The 12,531-nt window shown below is 42.5% G+C and overlaps 1 protein-coding gene across 1 annotated transcript; it reads left to right on the forward strand.

The window, feature by feature from the left end:
- Positions 1-1,291: 1,291 nt before the first annotated feature.
- Positions 1,292-2,460, forward strand: LOC125381994. The gene is made up of 2 exons (XM_048399404.1): positions 1,292-1,692; positions 2,373-2,460. Exons 1-2 carry the CDS (start codon positions 1,364-1,366, stop codon positions 2,395-2,397), a joined length of 354 nt encoding a protein of 117 aa, XP_048255361.1. The 5' UTR covers positions 1,292-1,363; the 3' UTR covers positions 2,398-2,460.
- Positions 2,461-12,531: the final 10,071 nt, after the last annotated feature.

A 12,531-nucleotide genomic window follows, 5' to 3' on the forward strand; every position in this document is an offset into this window, starting at 1 on the left:
AGTCTTGGTAGGGTTTATGCCATCAGGGCTACATGTTGTATACAAGTCTAGGTAGGGTGTTTGCCATCAGGAGTGCATGTTGCTGTACACAAGTCTAGGTAAGGTGTATATCATAGCTACATGATGTTGTATACAAGTCTAGGTAGGGTGTATATCAGGGCTACATGTTGTTGTATACAAGTCTAGGTAGGGTGCATGCCTTCAGAGCTACATGTTGTTGTATACAGGTCTAGGTAGTGTGTATACCATCAGGGTTACACGATGCTGTATACAAGTCTGGGTAGGGAGTATACCATCAGTGGTACATGTTGTTGTATACAAGTCGAGGTAGGGTGTTTGCCATCAGAGCTACATGTAGTTGTATACAAGTCTAGGTAGGGTGTATACCATCAGTGCTACATGTCGTTGTATACAAGTCTAGGTAGGGTGTACACCATCAGTGCTACCTTTTGTTGTATACAAGTCTAGGAAGGGTGTACACCATCAGAGCTACATGTTGTTGTATATATATACGTTGTCTCCGCACGGTGTATCTCATCAAGGTAATACATTGTTTATGCGTATCTAGGTCATCAAGGTAACATGAAGTTGTCTTTGTCGACTCGTGTTGTGGAATGCAAGTTCTTGGGTCTTGAGACAATTCATATAAAACAAAATCGAACACATTATCGATCATAATACACTTAATGTTTATGTTGACGTCCATTTATGAACAAACATCGCCCTGGTCAAGAGCAAAAGTGCTTTTAGTTCTATACGTATTTTTTAACGAAAAGCCAAATCACTTGTATATAAATTCAATATTTTTCTTCTTATCAAAGTTTTGTCCATGTCACCGTTACAGTAGAACATATTCGTGAGCCTTCTGCGCAGGATCGGACCCTGCTTGTGCCTGACGTTTTTCGTCATTTTTGTTTTATCTGTAAATTATATGATAAAACAAATGTTCCATCAACACTCAGTCGGATTTAACTGACTTTTTAGAGGAATCATTGCACACCAACAGTGAGATGTACAATTTAAGACCAACATGGCTTTTGTTAATATTGAAGAATCACCGCGTTGACAATGGGCGTTTAAAGAAAATGAGAAGATATACACACATTGAGGAAAATATACTCGTTATAGTTATGCGCTGGGGTTTAATTTGGTTTCCAGTGTGTAGAAATGTGTCCAGTGGGGTTCCATATCAAGAGCATGGCGTGTTTCACGAGACGTCCGTGCTCGACATGTCCATCTACAGATTCCATTGTTTTAAGGGTTGTGATTTTTCAAAAGGATAGCCCATGTATTCTCTCTCAGTTGATTGATACTGAATACCCATAAGGCCGCGGGCACGGGCTTGTTGGCTTAATTGGTGTAAATGGGCCAGTGTATAACACGGATACTTCCCATGTTGCATCACGGTTGTCGTTCATCGCTTCGTTCTCATCGCTACATTTACTCGCTTTCCATCATGTTGAACGTTCTGCGGAGTTTTGTACAGCCTTCAGCCCAGGCGCCTCCGTCTCGACAGGCCACTCCAGAAGCAACTTCTCAGGTCCAACAGGACACTACTCCGGCATCCTCCAGGGTAACATCATCATCGTCGTCAACGCCTTTTGCCATCCGAATGGTGACCACGCCCTTCTTCACACCATCCAAGAGTAGGCAGGCAGCTGGGGCACGGCATCGGGGGCGACTCCAGTGGATGTAAGTAAACACATTAACTTCATAGAGTTCATCCTCTTCAACCAACGTCTCGATACCCGTTCTACTTGACATGCTTACTGCGTATGTCATTGATGCAGTCGTTCATGTCTGAATCTATGTATTTTTGTTACGCTTCTGAGTGAGCGGATTCCAGCAATATCACGGCGGGGAAGGATCTAACCTAAGTCGTTTTGCGTGTCCGGCGAACACTTTACTCGTTACGCTACCCCAGCGTTCCAAAGTCTGTGATTCAGTTTTCTTGTACCGTCATTGGTATGGTGTATGACATCAGGGCTACTGGGCAATATTTTGTTACGGTCACCATGTGTTATCCTATATATTGATTTGGTTTAACTCTTTGTTTTTGTAGCAATATACACATGACCATGTCCTATCCAGTTATTGTTTCATTTGCTTGTAAAATGTACCAACACATACACCAAAACGACGCGTTGAAAGTGAAATGAAAGTTTGATGTACTGTCATAGCACGGGTTTTTCTACAGTTCTGGTCATGAACACAACTATGACAGCTGTATCAACAACAACACCATGGCATAAACCGTCCCTTGATTGTTTCATTGTTAGCCACCACCACGCATGGTTGTCACTCTCCTTTCCCCGGCAGTATGTGTAAGTTCATTGTTTTGGCAATATTTGACATTTGTTTATGTTTGACAGGTTTCTGAATCCGCGGAATTGTTGAAACTCCGAGAGGAAAACCGGAAATTACAAGAGGATATCGGGGAACTAAAAGAAGAAAACCGGCCTCTGAAAGGAAATGTTAGTCAACCACAATGAATATGTTTAGGTTTAACGCCGCCTTCATCAGTCCTTTATGTTTGTGATTGCGTGGCACCACGATGTTGGAGGTGGACCCAAAGTGTCACAGGCCGTGGAGGCGTATCCTGCCTGCACCAGGATGGAACGGCGTCTTAAACTGCAAGACTATTACTGTAGCTATCAGATGTTCAAATGTATCCGTTCTCGGAACTTCAACACAGGACATTGATGAGATAACAAGATCGAATAGATCTATATTTAAAACGACTGATTTGTATATGCATAAAAAATTCCAATATAATACTACTCAAAAGAAGTAAAAGAACATCCGACTCATATGTCCACAGATAATCTGTCATGCCATGACTTTGGTGTTCTTGCACTTCTTATATGTAGTCAGGAGATGATCGTTTGAGAAAGTCGAAAGTGAGACGTTAGATGGTGTGACGTCGCATGCACGATTATTTCAGTCATTTGTTTTATATTCAGTTCATTACTACCTAGGCGTTGTGTTGTCTTCTGGAGCTATAGGTATGGATGTGTGTGGGAAGGGGGATATGCTGTTTTATAATATGGTAAAGATTAGTCTCCAGTTCATTACTACCTAGGCGTTGTGTAGTCTTCTAGAGCTATAGGTGTTGATACGTGTGGGAAAGGGGATATGCTGTTTTTATAATATGGTAAAGATCAATCTCCATGACAATAAAACATGTCCCATGGGTTCATAACAGCTGTGATTGCCGTCAATCTGATCCCTTGTGCATACATATATAACGCAATATAACACGCATGTCCTTTGTTTAGGTTGTCGCTGATGACATCGACGATGGCATCGTCATCCGCCTCGGCATCGCCATCCGCCTCAGCAACGTCTTCCGCATCGGCATCCGCATCCAAACCCACACCCACACCCACAACCGCACCTGCATCAACATCGGCAACAGCATGAACCACGGTTACATTGGCGACCCAGACGGTGCCATCAGTAAGTATGCTATTCAACTACTTAAACATTACTGGCAGTCATTAAAGATTCACTCATGTTGAACCTAAATCTCGCCATAAACCTGAATTGTTTGCTCTCAGCTCAAGTCAATGTTTTAAGGCTTCTTGACATAATACATTTTCTAAAATATTTCCCCTTGTGAGTAATCTGCTACCTCATGCTGGTTGCTCGTTTGTCACTGGTCCGGATGACAGGCAACCGGGATAGAGCTGGAATATTGCTGTCTGCGGCAACATTCACCCACTCACACAAGAACATTTATATATATGAATATATATAATAATGTAATAATAATAAAATAAAATAAGAAAGTTGCTTTTCCATTTTAAAATAGATAAAAAAAAATGTCTTTGCCAGAGAAAGTTGAATACAATATAATAATTTAAAGGTCAAGATAACTTCTTATAAATAATTAAGGGGAAAACGGATCTGACCGGTTTCACTTGAAACTGAAAATAGTTTTTTATTGCATAACTTGCCACACACTATCCCTTATCACAACTATTAAGTAATCTTATGCCATTAGCAGCTATTAATACAACATATAATTAAACGCAGTCATGAATGTTGTTCATTAATATATGACATGAATATTATGACTTTTCTCACTCAGAACCATACACGTGACGAGGCCAGGCAAAGAACAGAACGGAGAAACCAACGCCAGGTCAGGCGGAAAAGGCAACGACAACAGCGCCAAAAGCAAGGAGGGCAACAGTCATACGAGGAGTTGCTACGTCTTCTGGACGAAGCACAGAGGACTTCCGTGAGTTTCATATAGTCTTATCTTTTTTTCGAAACAAATGATATACCGAATTTGATTGAAACCCAGTACCCATTTATTGTGGGTCGTTGCTAATGTTGTAAGCCACAAGTAACATAGTTGACCTGAAGATGTAAGGTGCGTTTAACTGACACACGTCACAACTGCAACAGTCCAGCACTCACTTCAGGGAGAACATCACTATAGCTTGTGTCCTCTTTAGATTTGGTCTTGGACAGGAGAAGAGGGTCTATGCATTGTGTTTTCTTTCATTGTAGAGGGGCCGAGTGCCAAAACCAGCTGGAGTTCTCCAGATGGCGCTGGGAGGAGAGGAGAGTAAGTGGACCGTCATGTGTGTATGTCATCTTTGATCCAGTTCTCGCATTTAGAAAGGGAGGTAATCCATCACATCACCAACTCCCCCACCCAACATACTGCTGGAATATACTTAATACATATAAGTTACATTGTTCCCCGTTCAGTTTGCCCTAAATGTCAACTACTTCTACCAATAATATATTACCCCAGGAGATTCTCGGGGAAGGAAAGGCACTCCCAATACATCATGCTTTGAGTGCGGTTTAAAGCATAATATGAATTGGTACACAAGGCATGTGTGTTTATTCTAACAATTGAATGCTTTGAATAGCTTGTTAGCAGGACACGTGTTAATCTGCAGTCGTTTCACGTAGAATTGCGAAGTATTAACTAGACAGATGCTATTTTTTCTAAAATTAGTATTAATAAATAACTGCAACAGCTGTTATTTTATGAATGTTAACGAAACACTTTTCTGTTCACTCCAGGTGTCGTCACAAAGTATCAAGATGATTTCATCAGACAGGTGTTAGACAGTTGACAGTCATCCCCAGCCCTGTCCCCAGTTATGTTCAGCTTAAGGAATAATCCTCTGTCGCCCTTCTGTTGCCAGACATCCTCAGTCGTTCTACTCTGTTGACAGATATCCTTATTAGCCCTACTCTGCTACCAGCCACCCAACCAGCCTCGGTTACCCTACTGTTACCCTAGACAGCCTCAGTCGCAATACTCTGTTGCTATGCAGCCTCAGTTCCCCTAGGCCTACCGTTGCCAGCCAGCCTCAGACGCCCTACACTGTTGTCAGCCAACCAGCCCGAGTCGCCCTACTGTTGCCAGCCCGAGTCGCCCTACTCTGTTGCCAGCCAGCCTCAGACGCCCTACTGTTGCCAGCCCGAGTCGCCCTACTGTTGCCAGCCCGAGTCGCCCTACTGTTGTCAGCCAGCTAGCCTGAGTCGCCCTACCGTTGCCAGCCCGAGTCGCCCTACTGTTGTCAGCCAGAGTCGCCCTGCTGTTGTTTGCCAGCCCGAGTCGCCCTTCTCTGTTTCCAGCCCGAGTCGCCCTACTGTTGTCAGCCAGAGTCGCCCTGCTGTTGTCAGCCAGCTAGCCCGAGTCGCCCTACTGTTGCCAGCCCGAGTCGCCCTACTGTTGTCAGCCAGCTAGCCTGAGTCGCCCTACTGTTGTCAGCCAGCTAGCCTGAGTCGCCCTACTTTTGTCAGCCAGCTAGCCCGAGTCGCCATACTGTTGCCAGCCCGAGTCGCCCTACTGTTGCCAGCCAACCAGCCAGCCACAGCAACCACGTCAACTAGGCGTTTCTCGGCTGCATACGGTAAGTAGAACTTCATTTAATTTTAGTTCAAGATGTGAATGACGTTATTTCTATGTATATCTTTGTTGAACAAGTGTCAATAGTATCCGTTCGTCCATTATCGAAACTATTTTGCAACTCAAATGGAATTATGTACGTTTTAAAAGGCCACTGAATTATTCTGTTAATAAAAAAATACTCTTTCTTCTTCAGGTTTGGTACAGTCAATGTTACATTCCCTAACACCTGCCAATTACATCGCTTCATGTACAGGAATTATACTTCATTTCTATACCCATGTTCCGACTAAGGGCAGCCTACAGAGGTTATTTTTCTGTTGGAATGTTTGAACCAAGTGGACATGTACATGTTCATTGCTTCCTATAATGTACCAGATAACGAAGGTATCTCAGGACCGTATTTTGGCCGTGTGAACATACCTTCATGTTTAATTCAGTTTCACCTCAACATGTTGGTGCCTCAGTTTACAACGTAAACGTTCTACCTACACAGCAATACCTTGGAGTCAATAGTTTACTGTTAATAGCAGCCATTGTACTCGTGCTCGCCTTATGTCACTACTGCCCACTGGGGCAACGCAAATAGTGCTTATTTCGTATGTCACTATTGCTAACTGACCAGATACATCGCCCATAAGCGTTACGTAGTCATGGTTTTCTGGACAATCGTCCAATTACAACACCTGGGTGGTCATGTGTACTTCCTGATGACTCGGCGGCTTTAAGGTGTTGAGGGGTGTTTTATGTTTCATGGCTCATTCTCCTACCTGAAACACCCGCTAACACCTTCTAGTTGAACGGTTACTCGGTTGTATTCACAAACATCTTCTCGGGTAGTGGTATTTGGTTAGCGTCTAGACCGCCTCCGTGGTCTAATGGTAGAGCCTCCGCCCGGAGAGCGCAAGGTCCGGGGTTCGGTCCCCGGCCGCGTCATACCAAAAGACCGTAACAGATGGTACTTGTTGTTACCCTGTCTGGTGCTCAGCATTAAGGTGCTAAAACAAGGACTGGTCGGCTCGGAGTCAGTATACTGTGCCTGAGTGGGATATTCATGTTAAACTGCGCCATGGTATCTGTGTGCTAGCACTAAAAATCGGCATCAGTCCGGACAAGTACAAGCAGCCACACACACACATACACGTGCATGCACGTCGCTATATAAGTGCAATAATCTTGGACGCGACGTTAAACCCCATTTCACCTCACCTTACCTAGTTAGCGTCTTTAGACAGTGGCGTTTTCGAAAGGATTATAAAGCAGAAAGGTTTTACGTACTTTAACATGAGTAGCTCTTATCACACGAGTATTTCTTGTATAATATTATTTACCCTTGGCTATGGCATCAATTTATTTCAAATAGTTTTCTTGACACTTGAAATTAAAGACGGAGTATATTCCTAACCATGTTCGATGCCATTGGCATTATGAGGGGTAGCGTCGTTTGCCCGTCTGTGAATGACGTCATGATGTGCTATATGAGCAATACTACCGCAATGGACCTACTGCAATGGACCTACTGCAATGGACCTACTGCTGGATACATTGTATGCCTGAACTGGAGGATGGTCCTCGCCTGATGCCATCGCCCCTGATGTCACCACATACCACGTGATCTCACCACATACCACGTGATCTCAAGTCAACCACAGAGATGGATGCATCTTCAGCACAACAAATTCACAGGGTGAGTTTCAAACTATATACTTTATTTGATGTTTGAAAGGCATGTATCTTAATTAATATCTTAAATTTATTCGTAGAGACTGGGCATGCCATCTGTATTTTCTTTTCCAGAACATTCCTCTGGTCTACTCTATTCTAAATGAATATTCCTGGTGTATAGGAAATTAGATCTCATCACAATGTCTTCATGTACAGGTCGCATTACCACAGCCCGATGCCACTGCCATTTGACTGCATCAGAGACCACGTGATGGGTACACAGATTCAATGTCCATTTAGATGGATGTATTTTCAACACAATAAATTCATAAGGTGAGTTTCAAATTATATACTTTAGTTTCGTATATGAGATGTCAACATTATGAACAGCCTTTTGAAGGACGTTAATACGATGTACAAGCTTTACAAATATTTACCCGTATTTGAATAATGCCTCCCTGAATACAATCCGACCTCAGCCCCGTCGAACAAGTTTATTTATTTTTTTGTTTTTCTTGGATATTCTCACAATTCTCGATTATATCAACCTTTTCTCAGTGTCGATTGTCATATCTCGCCCACTCTTGGATGCGATCCTTCGGCCATCGCGCTTATCGACTTTGCCCAGTTATTGGAGACAACTGGATACTTCCCTATAAAAAAATAACTTCGTCCAATTTACGACGTCATCATGTTGCGAGGCCATGTTCGAATCTCCAGAAATGACTTCATGATAGAACAATAATTTATTGTGAAATAAATCACGCTTCGTTCTTCATTGTTCTTTGCGATATATCGTGTAGCTATCTTATTTTTGATGTTTGAAAATTATGCATCTTAGTTGTATCTCTGTCAGCTATTTTCGAAGAAAAAAGACATCTTACCTGTAGTTTCTATTCTATTCCATTCCATTCCATATGACTCAACATCTAATCACAATTTGTATGTGAACAGGTCCCATTACCGCAGCTGTAACCTACTCGTGACTCCCACACCTGACTCTCCTGTCAACTACACAAATGCTTATGGACAATGGTGAGTATCTGAATGCTGAGTTATGCAAACAATGAATCGATACAAACATCTGTAGAATATACAAGATTCTGTTGAAAATTGGAAAAGAACATCACTTTAATAACGTGAGACAACAGTTGTCAAAAACGTATATAGGCATAGCAGGATAGTATAACACACAAATTATTCTTCACCTTTATACTGTCTTGCTCAAATAATGAGCAAAATGTCCCCATGTATATAACAGAAACGTGACTGTATGTTCAAACATCCATCCTCTGAATTGATATCAAGCAAACTTTGTCCAACAGGCTTTTCCTCCAAGTCTCAAGGTCAAGCTCCCTACCTCCGTATATGTATACGAACCCTCAACGACCAGATTGGACTTGTCGTAATGGACTTCTTACTCCGCGATGTATCGGAACTCAAGGACTGGAGTGGACTAGTCTTCTTCCCCTTCCTTACTCCGCGTAATCTCAAGGACTGACCCGTGAAGATACGGAGTAAAATAGGTCTTCAGCAACCCATGCTTGCCTTATAAGGCGGCTATGCTTGCCATAAGAGGCGAGTAACGGGTGGTCAGGCTCGCTGACTTGGTTGCTCACTATGTCCATCACTGGATTGTCTGGTCCAGACTCGATTATTTTCAGACCGTCGTCATATAACTGGAATATTGCTGAGTGCGGCGTTAAACATCAAACAAAAATCTTAATCACTAGAGTTGGGCCTCTATGCTGACTGCATCAAGTCAGAATGTTGTACATATTGCATTGTATACATTCTCAAAGACTGGAGTGGACTAAGGACCAGGTTGCATCACACCTGTGTTGGGTTGTGTCCGTGAACACAGCACATCTATCAGTATTATCATTGTCAGTGCTGTTGTATAACTATGGTATATCACTGACACCCATCCTTGGTAACTGAATTTATTCTACAACCAGGTAGTGGGCCTTCTCTTTCGTCAATTCAAATCTAATGTTGGGTGGTATGGGTTGGATGGACAGTATTACATAACTTCATTACCACATCATAACTGCTAGGAAAATAATCAATGGATTCTGAAACATGTTTATATGACATTTTCTTTCGGTCTGTCAGGAGGGTGGCTATATACAGGTGTAGTTGAGCCATGCTACCCTGGATATGTTCAGCCAAGTGACATTCTAAATAAGCATATTTAAAAATTAAAGCAAACGTAAATATTTGAATTTAACTAATTGTTTTGAATTTCAATGCTTAGTTTTTTGTTGCTGTGGGTCAACGTTTGGTTCCGCCATGTTAGTGGTGTTTACAGTTCAGGAGAATGGATATATACAGATGTGGTTGAGCCATGCTGCTCTGGATGTATTCATTTGACAACCTTCCTAACAAGCCCAGGAGTTCTCCATAGTATCGGTACACACTGGGATACCCAGCCTAAGCCAACTTTGTAGACAAGCGAGCTTTTACAGGTCCGGGGCATATTCTACCGCTATCAGTGTAAATACCAAAACAAGTGATACTAATATTGATTATAGAGATGATTGTATTTCACATTAAAGCAATTCACATATGCTTTGTGTATTCCCAGTGTACTTTACAATATTACGTTTAGCCTCACAAAATCGTGAGGTTGTAGGGTTGCCTGGTGGTTAAAGTGTTTTCTCCTCCAAGCCTAATAGACCCGTAAAGATCCGATGTAGAATAGATCTTAAACCCATGCTTGTCGTAAGAGGCGACTAACGGGATCGGACGGTGAGGCTCGCTGACTTGATTGATGCATGTCATCCATCCCAATTGCGTGGATCGATGTTCAGGATGTCAATCACTGGATTGTCTGGTCCAGACTCGATTATTTACAGACCGCCGTCATATAGCTGGAGTATTGCTGATAGTGGCGTTAAACAACAAACCAACCAACCAAGCCTAAGACCACGGTTAAATCCCCACATCATGACGTCCTCCATGGTGTTCAGGTGGATTTATATACTGCTAAAAGCGGCCTTACCCACTCAGATGTATATTTTCTGTACAGTGCCTCCATCTCAACTTGATGATTGTATTCTCACCCTGTTAGTACAAATCTGATTGAGAGCAACGTTTAAGAAAACACGACTGTGTAAATATGTGTATTCATTGTCTTTGTTCATACTTATTGGAAATATTTTTAATAAAATCTTAAAATGAACAATATTGTGTTATGTTGTCACCGTAACAAGGGCAATTGGGAATATTAGTTTGAGGCAATGCAATTGGCTGATGCGTGTCAGGATGTGATCATGGGTTCGAATCCTTGATCGACCCTGATGACGATTTATGGTTTGTCGACACCATCGTAGCACTGCAAGGATACAATGCGGTACTATGTTCGACACAAGTCACGTTAACACGGTCCTCAGTCATATTTGCAGCAACTTATCAAGCTATCACTATATTTCATCAACAACCAGACCTGTTGGTCACGGGTGGAACGAGCATTCATTGTAACAGCCATCTGCATAATGCTTCCCCTGCGTCACAGGGCCATATGACACAGATGAATCAACTCAACTCGAAAGGTTGCATTGGAATCACGCACGCACGAATACGGTGTTAGCATTAGATTTCATGTCTCAGCGCAAACATCTTTCTGCTGATGCGAAAGGTTTCGTTGTTAAAATATTTGAATACTTTAGGTTGAAAGTGAAAGACGTTCGCCCTTCTTTGACATTTCAAAGTACAGGAAAAGAACAATTCATGCGTTACAGCTTTCCAAACAAACCGTAGTTAAGATTTTGAACTCTCATAAAAACACATGCTTCCCTGCACATCCCTTAAGTGGCATATCAAAACAGGATAGGAAATTAAAGTTAGATTCCTTTGATAAGAAAGTTGTCAGGGACGTGATCGGCGGTTAACACGAGAAAATGAATTTATTTCATCACGAAAACTAAAACAAATTCTCCTTACAGAGCATGGCTTAGATAGCTCAAAATGGACCATTTGTAAACTCCTTTCCAAATTTGGATATCAGTACAAAAAGACGAAAGGGTCGAAACTAGCAATGTGTGAACGACCAGATATCATTCGTTTGCGTATCAATTATTTGCGCACTATTAAAAAGAAACGAGAAGAAGGCTATGAGCCTGTCTATTTGGACGAATCCTGGGTTAACGCCTGTCACACAGCGGCTTACCAATGGTCTCACCCAGATACCAGAGAGCCACAGCGCAAGATCCCCCCTGGTAAAGGGGAGCGCCTGATTGTCCTCCATGCAGGCTCCCACAGAGGTTTCTTCCCTAGGTGTGATCTAGTGTTCAGATCCAGATCTACAGATGGCAGAGACTACCATACCGAGATGAATAGTCAGGTTTTCACTGCGTATGTTGAGGAGCAGCTCCTCTTAGCACTGCCTGATAAATCCTTGGTGGTTATGGTCAATGCTCCCTATTACAGTTGTCGAGATCCCATTAACAGTTGTCCAACCTCAAATTCCACCAAAGGTGAGATATGTCGGTGGTTGGACAACAACCGCATTGCTCGGCCCACAAAAGCAAAACAAACTGACTACTACCAACCGGTTCTTCAGAACAAACCCCCGCCCTCTTATTTGATAGGACAACATGTTGAGAGAACACGGTCACGAAGTGCTTAGACTTCCTCCTTACCTTTGTGACTTGAATCCAATCGAACTAATCTGGGGTGATTTGAAAAAATATTGTCGCACGGCAAAATAAGACCTTCAAGCTTGCCGACGTCAAGCAGATTGTCTTGAAAGGGATGGGAAAAATTCAGATGTACATGGGGCAAACTGTGTCCAACATGTTATCAAAGTTGAGGAAGAGTATTGGAAACAAGACTGTATCCGACCACATACTGTCCAGCCTGTTGTTGTTTATTTAGGTGACAGCAAAGACTCCGAATCTGATGACGAGGGCATTTCGTGGGACCAAGAATAATGCAATACATATACCCCTGTTTCACTGCGAGATGCAATAGCCCGAATT

Source organism: Haliotis rufescens, unplaced genomic scaffold (assembly GCF_023055435.1).
Source record: "Haliotis rufescens isolate VD_foot unplaced genomic scaffold, xgHalRufe1.0.p SCAF_2, whole genome shotgun sequence".
NCBI classification, from domain to species: Eukaryota; Metazoa; Mollusca; class Gastropoda; order Lepetellida; family Haliotidae; genus Haliotis; species Haliotis rufescens.

What these genes read in the sequence shown, in the direction of transcription:
- LOC125381994 (XM_048399404.1), top strand. Translation starts at nt 1,364, where the DNA reads ATGGGCCAGTGTATAACACGGATACTTCCCATGTTGCATCACGGTTGT. An exon ending in CGGGGGCGACTCCAGTGGAT is followed by an intron (nt 1,693 to 2,372) that starts GTAAGTAAACAC and finishes TATGTTTGACAG; the next exon opens with GTTTCTGAATCCGCGGAATT.